The sequence below is a fragment of the Bradysia coprophila genome, chromosome IV (assembly GCF_014529535.1).
Source record: "Bradysia coprophila strain Holo2 chromosome IV, BU_Bcop_v1, whole genome shotgun sequence".
Classification (NCBI taxonomy): Eukaryota; Metazoa; Arthropoda; class Insecta; order Diptera; family Sciaridae; genus Bradysia; species Bradysia coprophila.
In genome coordinates this window covers 8,898,360-8,921,143 of record NC_050738.1, presented here as the reverse complement: position 1 = coordinate 8,921,143, position 22,784 = coordinate 8,898,360, and the positions used below count along the sequence as shown (strand labels likewise).

The 22,784-nt window shown below is 36.2% G+C and overlaps 4 protein-coding genes across 8 annotated transcripts; 2 read left to right on the top strand and 2 right to left on the bottom strand.

Annotated features, from left to right (window-relative positions):
• The first annotated feature begins 1,626 nt into the window (after positions 1–1,626).
• LOC119066958 (transmembrane protein 268) lies at positions 1,627–11,301 on the top strand. 5 transcript variants are annotated; one of them, XM_037169684.1, is made up of 6 exons: positions 1,629–2,161; positions 3,167–3,365; positions 3,430–3,545; positions 3,615–4,133; positions 5,964–6,123; positions 7,642–8,395. In XM_037169684.1, exons 1-6 carry the CDS (start codon positions 1,898–1,900, stop codon positions 7,701–7,703), a joined length of 1,320 nt encoding a protein of 439 aa, XP_037025579.1. In that variant the 5' UTR covers positions 1,629–1,897; the 3' UTR covers positions 7,704–8,395. The 5 variants fall into 5 exon arrangements, with proteins under 5 accessions (XP_037025578.1, XP_037025579.1, XP_037025581.1 ...); XM_037169686.1 differs by having other exon boundaries at positions 6,321–8,395; XM_037169685.1 differs by lacking the exon at positions 7,642–8,395 and adding an exon at positions 11,108–11,301 and having other exon boundaries at positions 1,630–2,161.
• LOC119066952 (protein SMG8) lies at positions 11,206–14,883 on the bottom strand. Its single transcript, XM_037169673.1, has 12 exons — positions 14,714–14,883; positions 14,248–14,551; positions 13,947–14,184; positions 13,798–13,888; positions 13,556–13,730; positions 13,339–13,497; positions 13,145–13,281; positions 12,985–13,084; positions 12,797–12,924; positions 11,871–12,736; positions 11,655–11,809; positions 11,206–11,596 (listed from the first exon to the last, which is right to left on the bottom strand). The coding sequence occupies exons 1-12, from the start codon at positions 14,755–14,757 to the stop codon at positions 11,375–11,377; spliced, it is 2,619 nt and encodes an 872-aa protein (XP_037025568.1). The 5' UTR covers positions 14,758–14,883; the 3' UTR covers positions 11,206–11,374.
• Positions 14,884–18,274: 3,391 nt separating this feature from the next.
• On the bottom strand, positions 18,275–19,048 carry LOC119066969. Its single transcript, XM_037169704.1, has 3 exons — positions 18,950–19,048; positions 18,606–18,758; positions 18,275–18,543 (listed from the first exon to the last, which is right to left on the bottom strand). The coding sequence occupies exons 1-3, from the start codon at positions 19,023–19,025 to the stop codon at positions 18,356–18,358; spliced, it is 417 nt and encodes a 138-aa protein (XP_037025599.1). The 5' UTR covers positions 19,026–19,048; the 3' UTR covers positions 18,275–18,355.
• A 1,001-nt stretch (positions 19,049–20,049) lies between these two features.
• Positions 20,050–21,483, top strand: LOC119066966 (replication termination factor 2). Its single transcript, XM_037169697.1, has 3 exons — positions 20,050–20,241; positions 20,463–20,852; positions 20,934–21,483. The coding sequence occupies exons 1-3, from the start codon at positions 20,173–20,175 to the stop codon at positions 21,387–21,389; spliced, it is 915 nt and encodes a 304-aa protein (XP_037025592.1). The 5' UTR covers positions 20,050–20,172; the 3' UTR covers positions 21,390–21,483.
• The last annotated feature ends 1,301 nt before the right edge of the window (positions 21,484–22,784 follow it).

The following is a 22,784-nucleotide window of genomic DNA, read 5'->3' as shown; positions in this document are numbered from 1 at the left end:
ACAAATTTGAACGTTTGGCCATACCTATCTATTTACTTTCATTGGGTTTCACGTGCGTGTGGAGGGGAAAAATTCCCCTCAAATCGATGTATCATTGTGGTACATCCATGTGTGGATTGGACAAGACTGTGGAAAAAGTTTCTATTTAGTTTGCGTCCATTGTAGGAGTATTGTTTTTCGTCAGCGTGCGATTTAGATTCATTTATTGCTTATGCATGTACGATACAAATTCTAAATTCCAGATGTCCAAGCTAAGCGCACGGGTCTAAAATTGTCATTATTACAAAATTATTTACATTAAATAAGCCAAATAAGGTAAAAGCAAAATAAAATGATCGACTTTGGTTTTTGACAATTGAAATTCAATTGTCAAAAACCAGACTCGATCATTTTATTTTGCTTTCATTTTAGATAATTTTGTGGAATAATACACAAAAACGTTGTAGACAAAAAAAGAATGTAATTTGTTAACTCACGAAAACCTCCAAAGAGGATTATGTGGCGCACAGTTCTGGAAGGTGAAGTCCCAAACATTTGATACCGTTGTTGGAGCCGTGCAATTTTCGGTTTCGTTTCATTTTGTAAAAGGGAAAATCTTATCTTACATTTTGTAAAAGACCACTCTTCCATTCAAAAGCCTTCTGATATTAAATATGAGTATTTCCACAGCACTATGATGTTTCAGTTTATTATATCAATAAATATTTTGTCAATCCCTGAGTCCCGGAGGGTGTTTGAGAAGTTATTAATTCTTCATAAGAAATCATAAGCTATGATAGTGAGAATTGTGAGTACGGTGATGCTAGTCCATAAGATGTTAACCAATTAATCTTGATATATCAAAATATTTACTAATCTTGTGTATTAGTTCTTTTTGGTAGTCTAAAAACACTAATTCGATTTTCCAGAGGTCGCGAATCAACAAGGTTTTTGTTAAGAAAATAAATTTTGAACGCCGATATAAAATCGGTAGAAGAACGGTCATTGAACCTGTCACATACGGCTATTCATCTGTTATCGATAATGACGACAAAAATAATGAGAAGCTCTGGGTAATATGGTCCATTATATAGCAAAATTCATGTTACAAAATTGAAGTACAAGATTTGAAATCAACAAATTAAAAATACTTTGATCGATGGAAGTAATAGACCCGATAATAATACTCGTCATGTGCTTGCCGTCTGTAACAAGTTAATATAATTACCAGATGCACGAAATACGATTTTCTCAATCTTCTTCTTTAAATATTCGCTGATTTGTCAAAATCAAGTTTTGATTAATCAAAGTGGTTTCCGCCTCGTCTCGAATGCTCTACTTGTTTAGATCTATCTTACTCATACTGTATGAGCTATACATGTCATACAAAATCTTTTACTTCGTTGGATTCAGCACATATATATTAAAAGAAGGCTTTATCCACTGTTCATGGTTTATTTTTGTGATTACTGGCGATAACAGATGACACCGTTGTCGTAACAAATCTCTAGAAAAAAAATTTGCTGATCCGGTTCTTTTCTATTTTTAAAAATTGTGTGCAGTCTTGTTGCGTCTGAAATTGTTATGACAACGAACGGTTGCAAACACCTGCATTAACAATGCGAATAAAAGCCACTGACAGAAAATACTACGCACACCTGTAAAGCATTGTAACTCTTTCATTCATCTCTTTTGTGTATCACAAAACTCTGTACTGTACTGGATTCGAAAAGGTGAACTCAGTTGTGAATGCGGCGTGTATTGGGCGTGTCGTTATAATAGCATATTAGTGTAAAATTTCGTATTTATTTCGCTTTCGGTTAGACCAAAAAAGCAATTTTATGTAGTGCCGTTTCCACGTATGCATTTGTGATTATTATTTACATTGTTTGAGCATTCAAATTATTTTGAGTGAAATATGAACAATACAGACGAAATCGATCACGCAAAATCGTCAACATTCCACGAGAATGATGTTGCACCATCAACAGGTGATTCCAACGCATCAAAACCATCAAACATTGATTCATCTTCCGCGGAACATGACACGGATAAAGTGATTGTTGATCCAGCTATTAGCTCGAAACCCAAAGGCTGGGTTCAGTTCGAAGATGAAGATGATAATAAAACAGCGAAAGAAGATAAAATTCCACAAATGGAAAACGTTGATCTGTCGGATAAGGTAAATTAAATTTTTTCATCAAATATTTACTTTGTCAATTGCTATATTGTGTTATGCACAACAGTAGAATTGTTAAAAGATCTTACATAATTCGCTCGAACACATTACGCATTGGCAGTGTTCTCTACTGTGGTGATAATTTAAATCCCTTCAATTCAGAACTGGTATTTTATTTTCGTATTTTTCAATTTATTGTGAACACGAGACGTAATTGGATTTACTAAAATCAATGTCATATATATAAAATTATGAAGACTCTAGACGCTACATTCATTAAATTATGTGGCATGTTATACAGCCGTAGAGAGCTGTAATTACGAAGTACGAAATTACAATAAAATTATGAGAAACGGGGAAAAGAACTGTATGGAAAGCATACAATTTGCATTTACTTAAAAAGTTGGTTGGTTTGTTAGGGACAAATTTAAATCGTTTTTCTTTTTTTTCTTTAATACTTTTATACTTTGCATTCAGCAGCAAACGTCAAGTAGAATTCTTACTCTGTTAAAAATGGCAAGCGAATCACAGTGCAATATGAATCTGTTACTTCTCTTGTTCAAACCTTCAACTCTCGGTGGAAATTCTATTCCTAGTCGTTGTTGCTAACAAATGACTAGCCATTCTTCGTATTATAATACGGAGTCCAGAGTTAAGCTTTCGCACCGGGGAATTATTTCTTCGAGAAATATTTTAATATGACGGTGTAATCATTAGCTCCGTTACTTTTGGTTTACATTGTTAGTAACTCGCCTCAGATTTTGAATTTTGAGAGAATGAGCGGTTTCAAAAATCAACCGAAAAAAGCATTCCTACAATGGAGTTAATTGAACGTTGCATTCTTATGACTCTTCACATTTTTCAGTGCCCGTTACGGTGGGAATTTCTAATATTTTACTTAAAATATTTTGCTATCTGCGAAAGCACTAGCTTGACTAGTTTCTAAAACCCTGAATATATTGGATGCCAAACGATCTTAGATGTTCTAAATGCTTCGTCTCTTTGAAGCCACAAGAAAAGCCGGCTGCCGTTCTTACCACTGAAAGTGTACACGTGAATATCAGCAACAAAACAATAAACCATCCGTTGTCACAAAATTCTCCAGCTGCACCGTCACCTGCGGTCATTGACATACCAAATACCAGTAATACAAATCCAGGTCTTCGTACTATTGAACTGTCAACTGGGAGAGTGAGAGAAGGTTTTGGTATGTTTGATTGTTCTTTTGCTTTCTATAATGCTATGTTAACTAAAACTGACACACTCTACAGCAAACGGAGACATAATCGTTACCCTTCTTCCTGTAAATACTCGTTGGCCATGGATAACTCCAGCACAATTTCGGCCTGAGCTAGTTCCCGAGGAACTTATGGCACAAGGATTAACAGTAAGTCTATAATCAAATGGAACCTAGATATTCGGCGTTATTAACATGAAATTTGGTCTCCTCTTCCAGCTGACGGTGGAGGAATATGTGCACGCTCTAGAAACATTAGTGAACGATTTCCGTTTCACTGTTTACAACGTGTGCTACAAGCGTGTCCTCTGCGTGTGGATATTTTTCGCTTTTAGCGTTTTGCTCGGTCTGCTGTTCTCCGGCTTGAAGGGAATCGCATTATTCAGTCTGGGTGTCGGATGGCTGTTCCTCAACGCAGCGGCAATATTCCTTTGTATGTGGGTGAAACTGAGATTAGCGCGCGGATTGGAACGATGTTTAGCGTCCGTGAATAAACAGTTGCTTCGACACAAAATCATTTTAGTACTCGATGATCGGGGAAAAATATCGTGTCACAAAGTGAACTTGTGCTTCATGTATTTTGATCCGTCGCAATGTGTTACCTATTTGAACGAGTTTATCGAAAGAAGCGAACAAAGCGGTACATCAATCGAACCGGGATGGGAGAGTAGACTGGACGTTTCAGCGACTGACATTGTGATACAAGGAAGCAACCCCACCAGAGTGTCTAGAAAACAGGTGAGTGGAAATTTTGCAAAATTATTTTGGGCTAAGACACAGTTAGATTTGAAACGCACACATAATTCGATGAAAGTATGAGCTTCTGTTATGCAACAGCGTTTTGACTATTTGTAATATAATTTTGAAGCCCACCGAAGGTCCTATGTAGACCAAGCACTTTTTAATGTATGATACAATGTCAACATCATAGAGGTCAGAGATTCTACGACTCCTGCACTGTAGGTTTTTTTGGCCTGATTCTTCGACAACATTAGTATCTACGACTGTCTTATGAAACAACGAGTTCCTGAACCTGAAGAAACGATGAATAGTCGCAATTTCTTCAGAAAGTCGTCGTTTCTTAACATTTTGTAAAAGAATTATTAAAAAAGTAAAGAAATGAGGACTTTATGAAGAAACGGTGATTTCCTGAAGAAACGGGGTCTACTCGTAGTTTTTTCAGGAAGTCGCTGTTTCAGAAAGTCGTCGAATAATCAAGCTTGAATTGCCCATTTTTTACATGAAAAATATCCAAGTTTCCTGGAGATCCTTACAAACATTTTAGGTTTCACTACTTTGCTGAATTTTAATTAAAATTTCATGCTTCATTTGGCACCAGTGCCTTCCTTGTTCACTAAGTTAGTGGCACTAACTTGGTTTCTTTATACGTTGTAATTATACGTTCCTAATTAGGTCGTTCCAAAAACAAAAAGTGCAGAACAAACATCTATAGCCATAGACAGCTTAAGAGATCAGTGGAGGCTTCATTCTAGGGGGAACTCATTCGTTTATAAGATCTCTTAGTCTTTAATCTTATACTTCTGTTGCTTTAAACTACATTCAGCTATATAAAAGGACAGCCAGATCTTTTGACTTATTTTGGTTGTCGCTGTCGATAACAGATCCCATTCATTTCATTAAATTATGTCGCGTATTTAGATGTTGCTAAAAACTAACTCGGTCTTCTACAATTGTTTTTGTTGCGTTTTCCATTGATGGTAAATTCCACGTAATTTGTAACACCGTAACGTAGTTCACGTTAGAGCTTTTTATATTTGTATGAAAACCTTTCTCTGGTACGCTACGTTACATGTTACACACTCCATGGAATTTCCCTTATATGTTTTTGTTGAGGGCTTCCGGAAATGTGCTTAAATTTTAATTCCAACAACAGGCTCGCGGTCAGGAACTATTTCTACGTTATTTGCAACGTTGGGGTAAAGAGTTCTTGCGGCGCCGTCTAGACTGGATTGTTGAAGAGAGTGGCATGCATGACGCACCACGTCACTTACAATCGTCCATGTGTCCGTGCCAGTTCGTTGAAGAAATATTGCACAATAAGCCGAAGAAAGATAAGCGAGCGTGTTGTTCCACATGTAACGACTGGATGAATCGGCATGGGCTGACGTTGTGCTGACGATATTATTTCGTGTTGTTTTTTGTATTAATTAGTTACTTTAGTTGTAAGCCAAAGAAAGACGAACTAAATGATTATTGCGCTATCCCGATTTTATGTAGCGAGTAACCACCAAGTGGATTCATCTTTAATTGCAATGTTTTGATTTAATCTTAGCTTCTGTGTTACTAACTCTTTTTTTCAGTATTTGGTGGCAGTTATATTTACATGATAGTTAAGTGGTTGCATTTTAACCGTTTGATTATTTTGACTTAAGTTTTTATGTTTATTGTATCCACTTCTTCCTAAAAACCACCAATTAATCGAATCTGATGAGCTAAATCGTTCTAATTTCTGTGTTTTAACCCAATTGTGTGTTTGTGTCTGGTGACATACGCTGAAATTCATAAACAACAAAATTTGTGATAAAAGTTTGTTTGGTTGGTTTACAGGAGCGTGGCTTATTGTTATTCCTTCGATATACGTCGAGATATGGAAATGAAGTGGTTCGTGGCCTGGCTGATGTTAGCCTTATTGAACCAGCTAGACATTGCGCTTCATTTATTTGTCCATGTCAATATATTGAGCGACATTTATCATGCAAACCACGAGGCAAGTTAAAATATTTGAAATTTTGTTATTGGGTGACGGAGTCTGAACGTTACGACTAACTTCCTTTTACATAATTAGTTTTTCGATACCATTCCATATCTCTGGGTGTTAGTGGTTTTACATTTTTATTCGATTCTAGTTGGACGTTTGTTTCACTTAATTTTTAATTATTTTTTTTTTTTCTTATTTTTATTCAGTCAACGCACTACCAAATGAGCGAATATGGAATCCGTTGAATTCTCTCAATTGAAGTTCGTTTTGAAATTTTACATCACAATTTTTACACACATTTCTTCCTAACTGTGAGTTGTGCTATAAATAGGAAAATTGTGGATTTTTTCTGCTCTGACGAAGCTTTGACACGAGTATGAAAACTAAAAAGATTTTCTCGAGAACTTAATTCAACTTTGTTATCTCTTGTGTCATTTCCAGTAATCTGTACGAATAAAGACGATTAAGAAACCTCGGAGAGTTTTGTCGTTGAAACTTCGGCATTTATACTGTAGAATAGAATGCTGCGGCAGGTCTCCCTATTTCGTCCGAATACTCAAATTTCAGTGCAAAAAGTTAAACAAAATCGGCGCAGCGCCATGAAATTTTGTAATCGTCAGTAGATATTTCTAGTGGAATTTCAAATCGTGAACATTTTGACATTAGCACAACTCATGGTAAATTAGCGTAATTTTATTACAAAACCCCTACTCTACTATATGCGGAGCGTACGTTAATTTTGAAATTATACCAGTTTTGAGTGTGAGCTTATCTATTTTGAGTAGTCTTGTCGAAACTTTCGTTGAACGGACATTGGGCGAGTTAAGATACTAGCGCTTCCATATTAGACGTTTCATTGAATTTTAATCTAAATCTTTTAGCCAGATGGTCACATTGAAGTGTAACATTTAACGCTGTTTTCGATGCTTTCATTCTTTATCTTCCAAAATAAAATTCTGAGAATTGAAGAGTAAACTGCTCGGAATTTCATTCAATTACTTCCGAGGTCGTTGACCTAGCAATTTTGTTTTCATGTTTTTGTCAGTAGATTACGTACTGGCTTGAAGATTTTCATTTTGACTAGTGCTGATACACCAGTGCGGCCGAAGTATACTTAGTATATTTTACTCGCGAAGAACGTCGGAAACTAGCTTTAATGTTACTGTCACTGCCGGAAATCGAATTTCTGTGAAGCGATGAAACATCTACTTGCTGCGTTTATATCTTACCATTCTCAATGATAAACTGTGGGCTCTTAATAACAGTCAAATTTTAGTGGTAGAAAATTGTTAGTACAAAAACGTACAACTTAAGAAAGAATCTTTCCTGGTCTTTTAAAGGAACTTAACACAACAAACAATATGTCAGTTGGTAGCAGGGCGTAAGAAATGTAAAGAATTTAATTCTTTTAGTTCTGTAAAAAATAGCTTAATCTCAAAGAGAAGACAAAGAAAATTCATTGGAACATTAAACTGACTACTTTCAGTAGTTTCTATAGATTTAATAAATATTTTTTATCGAAAATAGTTGAGCTGAATTGCAAGCGAATGAGCGACGGTCGTTTACATTGGGTGCTACAGTCTAAATGAAGATAAGTGGATCTATAGATTTCGATTCCAAAATATGTAATTCAATGATTTTATCGTGATACAATTCCTTGAGAATAATTTGTTTGTAAAATTTTATATCTGTGGATGTAACTGGGGACGATGGGCCCTAATAAACGCTTTTCTCAATTAGCCTAATAATATAATCATACTAAGTGAACTAAACATGTAGCCGTACAACGTTCGCATCTCTAAGATTTTTAATTCTATGGGGCTTGGTACGCGAACAAGATTTTCTTCTAAAAAAACTATTTTGCCGGAGAGAATTTTTGTCAAACAATATTTTCTCCAGTCTTATCAATTTAGCACAAAGTACTTAAAATGATGTTCCTCTTGATAAGACTTTATCTTTCGAAAATAGAGAAAGGCTTTTGATTGTGTGAGCATATTTTACGTGTATTTGTTAAAATAAATCACATTGTTCCTTTAAATCCTTTATTGCCTATCATATATACGTAAATAACCAACTATTTTCGATAAAATATATAACCAAAAACTGTATCTGATTCAATCTCAACAATGTACTTAAATGTCTCATCATTTATTGTTCTAAGTAAATAACATTTCGATTTAACATTTGGTAAATTTGTTAGACCCAAATGCATCCGTCCGAAAATCAAGGTAACGAAATCTGCGTAGTTACTTAAATTTTTGAGAGTCAATATAAACGTAAATAAGAAAATTTGTTATTTTTATATAGTAATGTGATAAGAGTAAACATCAAAAGAATATCAAAAGAAACAAACAAATCTATATTTTTTGCCCGTTTTTATATTTAGATAGAGTTAAATAAAAAGTATTGTTATTATTAAACGTTGAATTTGGTTTTTATTGTTTTCCTAACTAGTGTTGAAATATCGCGACTTCGTCGCTTATTTCCAGAGGCTATTTTGAGGAAAACGTTTTCCCATCTTTTTCCAACTTTTCCTAAATTTTTCTTACGGTTTCCCAATTTTTCCATATTTTCCCAAAAATTATTTTCGGGAAAATGAGGGAAAATTTAAGGAAAAGTGGGAAAATGTAGGAAAAATTGAAAAAAGATGGAAAAACGTTTTCCTCAAAACAGTCCCTGCTTATTTCTCACGATCTTTAGAAAAAACGTTGTTCCTAACTTATGCTAAAAGGCTCTTTTAGCGAATTCGATTTTTCGCTAAAAAAGCATTTTGGCAGGCGTTAGGAAAATAACTATTTCGGAATAACTTAAAGTCGGACCATTATAATTTGATCGATTCTACTCATTTAATTTATTTTTAAATAATTGTAGTTTTCGAAGAAATCATTTCGAAAACATTACAGTATAAAAGCTTAGACACGTGCATTTGAACGGATTACCCGCAGGTACACCGCGAGTAAACAGCTCTAATGCGCATGTGTAAGCTTTTATACTGTAATGTTTTCGAAATGATTTCTTCGAAAACTACAATTATTTAAAAATAAATAGAATCGATCAAATTATAATGCTTCGACTTTATTCTAATTAACCTTAGCATTTAATAGGATTTGATACTCCAAATAATTCCCTTGACTGAAAGTCAGCTTCTTACACCAGAAAATACCGAAAAATGAGGGTAACAAAAAGGTTCACTGTGATTGAAAATGTACGAAATGCTATGAAAAACGTTAAATGTGGGTATCAAAAAATAGTTGAAGACACAATAACTTGAGTAATTTTTAACCAATTTGGATGAATCTTTTTTTTAAATACGTGGAATTAAAATCCCGAGGCTAAGTTCGAAGATGGGCTATGTAGGACTAAGGATCTGAAAGCTATCCGAGAAAAACGGGAAGATTTCATCACTTTCTTTATCGCACTAGTGTAATAATAAAGCTTTATGAAACTCGTTTATGACACTCTTTGATTCGTACTGAGATACGTAATAGTCTTGTGTTGTGTACACTGTACAGTAATGTGATTTTCATATATTTATGCACTATAGCGTAAAAGTGAAGTTTGTAACCATGAGGATCCCACTTCTGTAATGGATTTCTTAACACTATTTAGGAAATAGTGTATTTTGTTACGAGTGATGAAGAAAAATAAAAAGATGAAAAGTTGAATTTTTCGGTACTTTCGGCTTACGACGTGTACCGAAAAGTTCTACTTTCATCACGAGTCACAAACGACATTTTTTGCGCTTGAAAATTGAAATGAGACGAGACCACAACAACATAAACAACAGAATCTGTGCGCTTCGACTCGTTAGGAGCTTACGACTAGTATCGAAATATTCAACTCCATATCACTTTAAATTTAAAGGATATCAAGCTAGTCGGACATGAAATTGATTTTCTTGAGGATGTCAAATTCTCGTCCTATGATATTAGCACCATTTTTCGATACTATCCGTTTAATTGATCCTTAAATTTGTAAATAACTTTCTGAGAATCTTAATAGTTTTAAGTGTTGCTTCAAAGATCAACTGCGAAATCACTAGTCATAAGTGGTACGCTTAACCTTTCACAAATGGCACATAACATTGGTTTAAGTATTTTGGGTCTATTACTTCTTTCAATTTTAGTTACTTTCAAGGTATTGATATGTAATCTATTACTTAATTTATTTCAATATTGTTCTTAATCTTTAGTCCACAAAAAGTGACTATCAGTATACAATTATTATACGTAAAGCTTGTGCTCAATCAGCAACAGCTGAACTTTACCAGGTGATCAACAAACACATTCTACTTGTATAATATACAATCAAAACACATTTTAAACAACGAGCTTACTACAGTCATACGTGTTGTGTGCGCACATAGATGACCTTAACGTATGTATGTGTAGCTTGCCTTTGAATTGTTTTCGATACAAAGGTATTGTCTTTGTCGACCAGCTGGAGATGTTCAGCTGTTGTTGATTCTGCACAAGCTTTACGTTTAATAATTGAAGTTATTACTTTCGATCTAAAAGTATTTTGATCAGTTCATTAGATCGAAAAAATAAACTTCTTCGACAGTCTTTGCATACATTTAAAGTCACTTTAAGATTTATCGTTTTTTTTTTTGTCGAAAGGAACTTCCACAAAACGTTTGATCTGATATCTCGTTCATTTGGGAATAGTGTTTAGTTTGGTATAATCTTTTACCTGTTATTGACAGCAAAGACAAGAATTAGCGATGAGACTTGGCTTATAATATGAGCAACTATCCATAGATGAAAAGAAGTAATTGACTCGATATACTGATTGTCGTTTATGAAGTGTTTCAACTAAAAAAAATGGACGAACTCAATACTCACGTGGGCATCTCTTTTACGTTCTAACACTGCGAACAAATTGCACTTATTATTTGCTTTCATCATTTGGAATTCTTTTATGGCACACTGCTACTAACAAATTCATGAGAATCAGTAACTTTTTTTGAAGAAAATATATTTAAAAATTTTAGGTGTCATCTGTGGTTGCTGTATAACTATGACAGACCCTTATTACCAATATCAATATTAACATCGTTTGTGAGATTTATTTCCTTCTTGAAATTTAAGATTTTGTTGATGTTACCTGACAACTTTTATGGACTCATTGATGTGAACAGCAAATATACCTCTAATTGACAATGAAAACTTCAGCATCAAATTACAATTTTCCGAAAATTTATTTTGCAAAAATTTCCATTGAATTTGAATTCATAGCAACGACGGTCCACGACACACGTCTATTGTGTACCCGATTCCGATATTCCATACATTCCAGATACCAGACAGCCGTACAGCATAGAGTTTGCAGCTGTTATTTCAGTCGGTGGATGCAGCGGACCATCATCACCCTGATAAATGTACGGAAGTCTTAAGATCCAATAGGCACTTTGCGTTAGTTTGGGCAGCTGATTTTTGCCGGTCGTAAAAATGTAACTCGTTTTTTGATCGCCAGTTCGAACCTAGCCAAAACGAAGATTAGAGAACCAATTTCCCTGTTTTGTTAAAACCAATGCATACCTTCGGATCAATGCTAATATTTACAGGTGCCTTAGGCGTTACAATGTGAACTCTCATTAGTTGCGCCACTTTCGGATTATGACTTCGGCATGGACATGGGAAATACAGCGGCATGTCATTGAACACGATTTTACTACCGCTGTCACGGGTTATAGCTGGAGACAGAACAGTAAAATAAATCTCCGAATCAAATCACAAAATAAAAAGCTATCAAACCTGATCCGCCACGCAAAACTTTATCCGGTGAATTCATGATGAATCGATGACCCCGGGTACATTCATATTCGCAGCCGACAAATATTTTCAAAATGAAAACTTGACCGTCCAATTCTTGTGGCGGCGGCTGTTGTTTCTTTCTACTCCGAGATTTTTCGTATGTTGCGGCCCACGAAGCTGTCGTCGATGTTACCCGTACGTGTACATCCCAGGGCAGTAAAAAGTTTGCTTGAGACAGAAAACCACTTTGGGCATGTTCAGGCAAACCGCTATTGTGGCTGTATACGGAACTTGGACCGATACAGACCAGTGACCAACTGGGAAATTGAGGTAATAATCCAGTGGGACTAAACAGATGCACCATTCCTGGTAAGTATTCGGTGGTAGATGGTTGTCTCAACACGTTTTTATCAATTTTCGTCTGTGTCGATCCCACTTTGATGACAATTTCATTGACCGAATCCTCGTCACTAGCATACTCGTTGTTTTGGTCGTAATTTTCAATGGTACCCAGACTAAGATTAGCTGGTTGACTTTGGGTAGCCGATAATACCGGCGACTGATCATTAAGGAACGGTTTATCGAATGGTTGCTGATTGTCAGCGTTGATTTGATCCAATTCTGCAGCTTTAAAGTCATTCGTTGATGGTTCGAATACAGAAAAGTTGATTTTGTCCACTTTGTTACACGATGGACAGCTCTTGGCTAAAACCTGATAGAAGTCATAGTTTGCCTGCCGAATAGTGTATGGATCGTCTCGACGCCCTTGCGTTCGTCCACAATTGCAAGTCGATATGTAAACTACTCCACTCGAATGATCATCATTGGACTCGTGTTTGGGCATGATGCAAGGGTTGTTACGCAGACTGAAACAAGAGTCGATGTTTCATACATCGCTTAGGACACAATTTAGTAGAAAAATCTACCTTAACACTTCGCACTGTTGTTTTCCATTCATCCAAATTTCGTCGCATAATTGCCGTAGCTCCACAACATAACTGTCGATCTGTGGAGATCGACCGTATTTCGATAGAATTTCGCAACTTTGGAAAATCTGTTAAGATGTGGAAGGTGGATTAGTCAACGGAAGAGCAATTAGATTGTTAGCATTAACCATCTGTTCGTGGAATTCACTGCTGTAGTGATGCGGTAGCATGCCGTTATAGTTTTTCACCGCCAATTCCAGGCCATATTCACAGGATTCGGTGAAAAATCTGAAAATGTATCAGACGGTCAACCTTTTTGGCACATCTACCAATCTAACTCGGTGGCACCTTTCGTCGATGTCCATGATTTTATGGAAGTTTTTCAAGTACGACTTGTAGTCTGAGTCCGACGGATTTTCGGGATTTTCAATGAAAATTTTGTGCAGAATTTTAAACGTATCGTACCAAGCCTTTATGTTCGGTATCTAAAACCAAAATTTCAATAGAAATTTAGTTTGAAGTGCAGGTGCTGAATCACCAACCACAAAATGACTTTTTCCCTTGAATTTGGAAACGCTATCATCAAATCCAGTCCGCAGTGCCTCAGTCACGTGTATGTTCAACAAATCAACAAAGCGTCGTTGTTTCGGCTTTTCCAGCTTTTTCGAATCATTGTAGAGTCTTAACGGCTTAGCAAAACCCTGTACAAAAACACCGGTCGATTATTTCACATTCTGCTGATGGTTCTAACAATTTTACCCTCATTGGCCTTATGTCGTCCCAATTGTCCGTCACTTTTTCCTTATTCGATGCTTTATCAACGAAATTCATTAGATTTTCGATGCTATCAATCAAGGGATCGGATCTTATGTCAGGATCATCATTGACGTAAACGTACCGTTGATTGCGTGGAATGGAGAAAAGGGAGATCGAGCTGTAAAGAGAGAAAAAACAACGTAGCTAGAATCCACATCGCCACTTAAGCGCACCCTTCCACGTACCTATTATTCGTGATAATAAATTCAGTTCGAAGCATTTTGTAGATCCGATCCTCGATATCAAATTCGAGCTTTTGCAGTCCATCGGCCTCGTCTAAATAATTGGAAATATTTTTTGCCCGTTTTTGTCTCAATATTTTGTTATAACTCACTGTACTCCTGCAGGCATCGTTCAAACAAAAAGATGATTCGCGGAGAACACAAACGACCATCTTTGCCCATAAACTGTCCAGCGTTCGTATTTTTCAACAATTTCGGTAGGAATTTTAGGACATATCGCTCTCGTATAGTCTTTAAAGCCTTGAACATTGACAGATACGACGAATCGAATACCCTTCCAGTTTCTACCAGTACAATTATGTGACAAATTTGGGTTGCAAACAATAATATCTGGAGGTGAACGTTAAACGTTTCATTACTTGTTGAACAAAATTCGAGTCACTACTTGCTCACCTTCGCAAACTTCGTTCTGACACTACTGTTGAACGCATGGAAGCTCATAGGAGTGGTGTCATTTTGCATCATTTCCAAATCCTTTAAAATGTATGCATCGTAGGTCGATTCGAAATGCACATAGAGCACATTTTCCGACTCCTTGAAGTAGAACGTAATTTTTCCATCTTGTGGCTTGGACGAAATTAACGACGGACAAAAGTCTAAGATTTTGAATCCAGCCATTTTATTGCAGTCGGCATGAGACGACTTTCCAAGAACTCCAACCACAACCATCTGTTTATCATCTTGGAAAAGTAGATCGCTGCAAAAAAGACATTTGTAAATAAACAAACAGTTGATATCAGTCTGCGAATCATAGACAAGTTTCAGGTAGTCGAGGAAGTCAGGCCGGTAGGTAAACAAATTGAAAAATTCCTATTTCAGGATGACACGTTTTCCTGAAAGTCTCACATAGAGGGAATACCTTAAATCCGGTGGAATATCGGGAAAAATGAAGCTACGTAACATTTTTGAATTGTCTTTCGTTCCAGAATGTAAATAAAGTGACTTAGTTATCCTCTTTATTTGAGACAAACTTTTTTCGGTTCGTAAACACGTCAAAACAGATCTCAACACACTGTAAAATGTGTATTCACCAACCAGCAGAGAAATGATAACCCACAGGAGGGTCAGCACCACCTGTTATGAATTCTCATAAAAAAGCAAACAATTTGTACTTCTTGACATTTGAGCGATACTTTTGAAAAACAGCCGACCGAAATCGGACGCACTTTCCAGCCACACATATCATAAATAACTATTATCATGTCCGGAGCGATAGCGGAGGACTTGACGCAGTCTAACTTCCAAAAAAAGAACGAAGAAAATTTTTTGAGACGCGGCAACTATATATAGGCGAGAATTCAGGTTTCTTTCCTTTGGCCTGTATCACCACAAATCCTATTCTATCTTATTCGCGCTTCAAATACGAGCAAAACGAGCTATCACTCGACTATGTAACTTTAAAATTGCCGGAGATACATCGTTTTGAAGTTGGTCATTTTGATAGAAAATGCACCAAATTAACGTTTTCCAAACAATCAAAATCTTTCACCTTACTCTGTATGTTTCTATCTGTCTATCTGTCTATCTATCGACGGTCGATCTCGGAAACTAGTCAGCCAATCTCCATGAAATTTTGCAGTAACCTCGGGGTGGGCATAAAAATGAAAATGTGATACGCCACTACCCCAGGAAAAACCAGAATTTTGTTTTATTGGCCTCGAAGTGGTTTCTGAGTGTGGTTTTCGAGGGTCGGGAACGCGTTTTCAGCTGTAGCTCAGCTGTATTGAAACCTGCAGGGGCGTGTGACCCATCAAATGAAAGGTATTCGCCACACAAATCGAACAAAAAAATAATTAGAAAAATTGGTGCAGATTTGGTTGAGCTAGAGTGGTCAGAGTGACCAAATTTTGAGCTACTCGAGCGTTGGATGAAAGGACTAATATTTTTTGGCTTATGAGAGATAGAGATTTACTTTCTTCGGCAAAGTCTCAGAGTTTTACGAGTAGAACACATTGGCATATGTGAAAAATGTCGAAAGTTGGAAATGGGTGGGTCAATTATGTTTTTAGAGGTATTTCTTGAATGGTGGCAGATAGAGAGTTACTTTCTTCGGCAAAGTCTCAGAGTTTTACGAGTAGAAAAGAAGGGCATTTGCGAAAAATGTCGAAAGTTGGAAATAAGTGGGTCAATTGGGGTTTTGGAGATATTTCTTGAATGGTGGCAGATAGAGAATTACTTTCTTCGTCAAATTTTCGAATTTCGTCAAATTTTCGAATTTCGTCGAATTTCGCCAAATTTTCGAATTTCGTCAAATTTCGGAATTTTGTCAAATTTCGTCAAATTTTCGAATTTCGTTAAATTTCGTCAAATTTTCGAATTTCGTCAAATTTCATCAAATTTTCGAATTTCGTCAAATTTTCGATTTTCGTAAATTTTTTGAATTAAAACTGTAAACTGTTATAAAAAGCAGTGTTGATTACACTTCTAAAACGACTGATATCCCAACAAAAATCTCTTCGAGAAAAGTGTGACGCAGTCTTTGAAATACAATTTCTAAAATGAATGATATCGCTAGAGTTGACGCTTTCAGCTTCGTTACGCAAAAATTAAATTTTACACCCAATTAGTTCAAACAAGCTGGCTTAGTTTTTCTCATCATCTGCCAAATAATTTTTACCAAAAAAAAATTTGACTGGAAACAACCAAAATTTTACCAAAAAAATCTGCGTCGCATGTGGCAGATAAATTTTCTTGCTGGTCTGTTCCTGAACATTTGCCACTTTTGACTTTGCGACGCAGATTTTTTTGGTAAAATTTTGGTTGTTTCCAGTCAAATTTTTTTTTGGTAAAAATTATTTGGCAGATGATGAGAAAAACTAAGCCAGCTTGTTTGAACTAATTGGGTGTAAAATTTAATTTTTGCGTAACGAAGCTGAAAGCGTCAACTCTAGCGATATCATTCATTTTAGAAATTGTATTTCAAAGACTGCGTCACACTTTTCTCGAAGAGATTTTTGTTGGGATTATCATTAAGGGAAGGTGTTGAAAATACCAATATACAACTTAATGTATTGCGTATCACCATAGGAAGTTAGTTAGACAAAACAATAAATGAAAATGATACGAAGTTCAATCACCTATAATGTTGTAGCATAAAGCATATTTGGTTTATGTACCGGCTTATGATTTTGTTCATTAAATATATTAATTTAGTCACAAGTCACAAGTAAACCGGCGTTTCATTAACATCTTCGATTTCGCAACAACAACGACTTTCATAACCGTCTTTGATGGAACAAAAAAAAAAGACTAAAAACTATTTTCCAATGAACGGGATAACCCAGTTAAGTGTTTTATTTTAGCAAATTATTCATTGAATTAAATTCTAATTGATTATTGCAGTAAAATCCGTTTCGATATTCACATGAAAACAAAAATTTGAATTTTACAATTCGACTTCAAATTTATTATAATTCCACTGTTTACAGTTCTACATTATCAGCACCCAATGACATATTAGATGAAATAGACTGGCCCTCTATACATTAATTTCGTAAACACTTTGAAGCAAAAGTGAATACGAAATATGTAATAGTCTGTGCAAGTACCTTAAATTTAGTGTACTCGATTATCGACGCCAACGTTGATTTGTATGAATTATTTTTCAAATTTTGTTTGACGTTCTTAAACGTAAGAATGTGTTGGTGTATTTTATGTATGTTATGTATACGTAATGCTCCTTTGCTTTTGCTTCACTGATACGTCTACGTACTGCCAGTCTATATCTACTTAGTCTAAGTAAGCACCAACTGATTCGTTTCATTCGGTTAATGCTCTCTCTCGCTCGCAAACCTCTCAAATCACTTCTTTTATTTTACCTTTTGAAATTGACGCTGGCTGTTCATATGGATCGAAGTGATCACAGCGATTGGAAAGGATCGTGAATTTTTAAAGAATTTATTGAATGTAAATACTACGGTTTTGAATTTAGATATAAAATTCGGGTAATTTATGTTCTGGGAGCCCAATTTCAATTAAATTGTTAATTCCGTTCAAAAAAATTAACAAAAATCGCGTTTGCATGTGCGGTAAAAATTTACGGTTTCTATTTTGGAGACTTTTAGCGATTGGCGGTGTTTGTCGTTAAATATTTCACTTTCTTCGGCTGGAATATTTTCAATGATAAGACCGAGGATAAGACATTCGCGCGAAAGTTTGAAATTTTTTGTAATAATGGAGTGAAGTAGCACACATATTTCTTTGTTATGTGACTAGAGAGTTAATGTTTTTCTGAGTAGTTTGAAGTCTGAAGCTTAATTCGAGGGTGAGGTTTTGAACAACACAAGTGATGTCGACATTACACAGCTGGGTAAATTTCTAAACTTCCGAAGTTCTAGGATAAAAATTCTCCGATTCTCTCTCGGCGACTAAAGCTTTAGTAGTTGAGGTTGAGTTGTAAAGAATTTGAGATTGAGCCTTTTGTATTTGTAAAAGTTGGAGGACAACAAATATATTTTCAATCGATTGTTGATGTACACAATCATAACTTGAGCTGGTCAGCCTATCTGAAAAGGGGCTCTACTAACACCTCCGGAGCGGTCGTCACTCTTCTCCCAAAATTCGGGTTGATTGTAAAACAGCACTTTAGTCCGGTAGCACATTTGCCCTTGGTAATTTCTGTAAGATCACCACATAATTTTCTGCATTCAAATTGTTCATCGATTACTTTATCAAGAAGACAGTATCCGTCTAAATACCAGTAAAACAAAATTGATTCATTCAGAATGACTTTCAAATTTATATTCACTCACATTCAGGGACTTCTTGCCTAGAAATCTGCTTTGTTAAATGGCAGCATTTTAGGCCATCAACACATTTTCCGCCTGGTGCCTCAATAACACCACGACATGATTTTCTGCATTCAAATTCTGGAAAGATTTGGTCTTCGAAATTGCAAGGATCGTCTATAAATGGAGTTAAATGAAGTTATTTCATTTAGTCCTTTTTTTAGATTTATCAGGTTGGGACAATCTAGTGATAATTTGTTCTTTCCCCGGTTCATCAAGTAAATCACCCAAACCGTCCCGTCCCGACTAGCTGCATGCCCAAAACGGCTGGTCCTAGTTCGCGTCTCTCATTTAGAGTTAAAGCTTACATTCCTTCAATCTGCCTTTAACCAGGCCTAGTACTAAAACTTGCAGCACCACCAGAATTTGATATTTTAAGAACATTGAATTGTCGATATTTGAGACGGCTAAAGTGTAATGCCAATTTTCACCTACAACAGCCCTCTTTCTATTTGTATAACCGTAAATCAAATCAAAATTTTATGACTTATTTATTTATGATCATTACTAAAAGCTACCTGTCGCGTGTTGTTCTCTGCTATTAGATTCTGCTTCCTGTGTAACAATTTTATTCATCAAATATTTTTTTTTTTCTATGAAACTTCAGGCCTCCCAATCCAGAAATACAAGAGAATCGATTAGATTTGAAAGGCTTTGTGTTTTCGTAAATTTTATGGAAAAATTTTTATTCTACAAACATAAAAACGTTGAAGCCGGTGTTACATAACTGCTCGTATACTACAAAGGAAGTAGACTAAAACCAAAGTAGAGTGAAACCAACGTTAAATGATTCGGACTGAAGATTGAGTCAGTCGCTTTTTTCAAAGATAGTGATGCTAATTGTACCCGGTTGCAAATAGTGTATGACTATGTAGAAACTGCCTCTTTTGATATTGATTTTTGTTATTATAGTTACACACACAGTCAATGGAAAATGCGTCCGATTTCGGTCGGCCCTTTTTCAAACGAATCCCTCTTTATGAAAACTACTCGTCGCACAGTCGCTTTACTGTGGATTTACATAGCAACGTAAAAGTGACAGATGCAAAAATTTTCTCATACGGCAACTCGAAATTTCATTCATAATTTTAATTTTATGAATGAAATTTCGGGTTGCAGTATTTAAAAAACATTGCATCTGTCACTTTTACGTTGCTATGTAAATCCACGGTTAGATAGATTAAAATTGGCTCGCTCCGCTCGCTCGGTATGTGTTTTTAATGTAGATGGTAGCACGGGGTTTCGGTGGGTTTTGAAATTAAGTTTCTCTATGTTGCCCACATTGTTATTTCGACTTTGAAAAATAAAACAGTTTGAAGAATTAATACCTAGATGGCTTTAGTGTGAAATAAAATGTCACTTTGACAGCTGTCACATTTTCTTTAGTGTGTGGTGAGCTTGGTGAGTCAGTCAGTGGTGTCTTACAAATCGAAGACGTCATTGTTTCTTAATAGACATCCGTCACAAGCTGTTGTCAAATAATTCACATCGTATTTTTACTTTTCACTCTAAATATCAATATTATTAAACCATGGGGTGTGATGGAGGCACGATCCCTAGAAGAGACGAATTGGTTAGACTTAAAAAGAAGCCTGAACAGGTATGTAACTTAATTCCATTATCAGTTCCTTCTTCGCTTTGCTTTGTTTACTGATATTTCTGTACCAGAAAATGTTTACTATAATCGATCGAAATTCATTAATTCATCGGGTTAAACTGCTGAAAAATCGTTGTTTATTTCTTTTTGTACAAGCTAGAATGTCCTGCCGTCTGTGAATGTCTGTATGGATGGTGTAATTAATCTCAAATTAAATTTTCCAGAAAGACAAGGAGTCCGAACTAGCCTACCGATGGCGTCACTGTTCAATCACTCAACAACCACTGCAAGAACCCATAGTCATGTGTGGCCTGGGCAGATTGTACTCAAAACAGAATGTCATTGAACATTTACTGGAAAAGGACAAAATGCCCGGATCTGCATCGCATATCAAAAGCTTGAAGGATGTGAAGAATTTGCAACTGACCCCGAATCCCGTATACACAGATTGCGACAAAACGGAAGGCAGCTTGGACGTTCGCTCGGCACCATACATTTGCAAATTGATTGGTTTGGAAATGACCGGAAAATTTCGTTTCGTTGCATTGTGGACTTGTGGATGTGTGTTTTCGGAACGAGCATTGAAGGAAATCAAATCGAAAAACTGTTCTCTGGTATGTTGTTTCGTTGCCTTCAGTGCCTGCTTGTCATTTCAAATTTATTCTCCATCAGTTAATAATTTCATCTATTTACAGTGTCATACACCGTTCGCCGAAGAGGACGTCGTCATTTTGAATGGAAATGAAGAGGACACCGACCTAATGTTATCGAAAATGCAAGCCCGTACAGCCCGACAAAAGGCGGCCAAAAAGGAAAAAAAGGCGAAGAATCAAACTAAAGAAATAACTCAGACCGTGACGTCTGCAGATCAGCAATCCGTGGCGGGTTCTTCGGAACAAGCAGCTGTTGTTTTACCTACATCATCGCATTCGAATACAAAGCCTACACATACTGTGAAGCCGAATTTGAAACGAGAAGCGAAGAGCGACGCTTTGATTGATCCAGACATTAAGAAACTGAAGGATGGTGTTTTCAGTGTAGCTGAAGATAAGAGTAAAACGGAGGTCTACAAGTCGCTTTTCACGTCGCATAAAAGTGAACAAAATCAGTCAAGAGCACATTGGGTAACGTACAATCCATTCTATAATTAAAAATGACTTGAATTTTGCACTGTACAATTTGGTTTCAGTATACACTAAGCTATTGTTCTTGAATATCAGAAATAAATGAGATTTACATGAAAAAGTGGTCGTTTTGGAATTGATGGAAGCAACTGCTTGTAGGCAACTGAACCAATCATGCCTGCACGTTAGTAAGCAGGCGTGACGCAAGTCCACACTACAAAAAATAAAAAAAAAAAATTAGGGACTAAGGAACATATATACAGCAACTTTTTGACTTTTCCCCCTTGGCTCCCACGACTTTTGATGTATGATAATGACTTGAAGTATGATAATCGTATTCTGGGCGTCAATACGAGTTCAACGAGCTATCTCACGTCTCATAAGGTTCAAAATTGGCCGATATATTGCATTTCAAAGTTGCTTGTTTGCTTGTGGAATCTATCTCGAGAACGGCGCCTACGATTTTGCTGAAATTTTGGGAGTAGTTCCTGGGCATGATTCTAAGACTTTTGGCAAATTTGGGTCGACATGATCTCGTTTAGGATCTAGGGCTTTCGGAAGTTCCCATACAAGCCCCATATATATTTACATGTAAAATGAAGTTTTATGTGTGTGTGTAAGTATGTGTTCGTATGTGTTTCTCGATATGTTATGATATGAAGGCTGTTTTGAGATGAAATTGGAATGTTTTTTACTTTCAGTTTTGGAGTAAAATATGGCCGTTCGTGCGAAAACTGGAAAAATTTGTTCACTATCAGTTTTTAGATTTATCTCTAGAACTGTGGCAGATCGAAGGTTGGCTTCTTCGGCAAAGTCTTACAGTTTTGAGAGGAGAATAGGGCAGTATGTACAAAAACTAGAAAAATTTGGGCGCTATCAGTTTTTACATTTATCTCAGGAACTATGGCAGATGGAGGGTTGGTTTCTTCGGCAAAGTCTTAGAGTTTTGAGAGTAGAATAGGGCAGTATGTACAAAAAGTGGAAGAAATTGGTCACTATCAGTCTTTAGACTTATCTCGGGAACTGTGGCAGATGGAAGGTTGGTTTCTTCGGCAAAGTCTAAGAGTTTTGAGAGTAGAATAGGGCAGTATGTACAAAAACTGGAAAAATTTGGGCACTATCAGTTTTTAGATTTATCTCAGGAACTATGGCAGATGGAACGTTCGTTTCTTCGGCAAAGTCTCAGAGCTTTGGGAGTAGAATATGGCCCTATGTACAAAAACTGGAAAAATTTGGGCGCTATCAGTTTTTAGATTTATCTCTAGAACTGTGGCAGATCGAAGGTTGGCTTCTTCGGCAAAGTCTTACAGTTTTGAGAGGAGAATAGGGCAGTATGTACAAAAACTGGAAAAATTTGGGCGCTATCAGTTTTTAGATTTATCTCAGGAACTATGGCAGATGGAGGGTTGGTTTCTTCGGCAA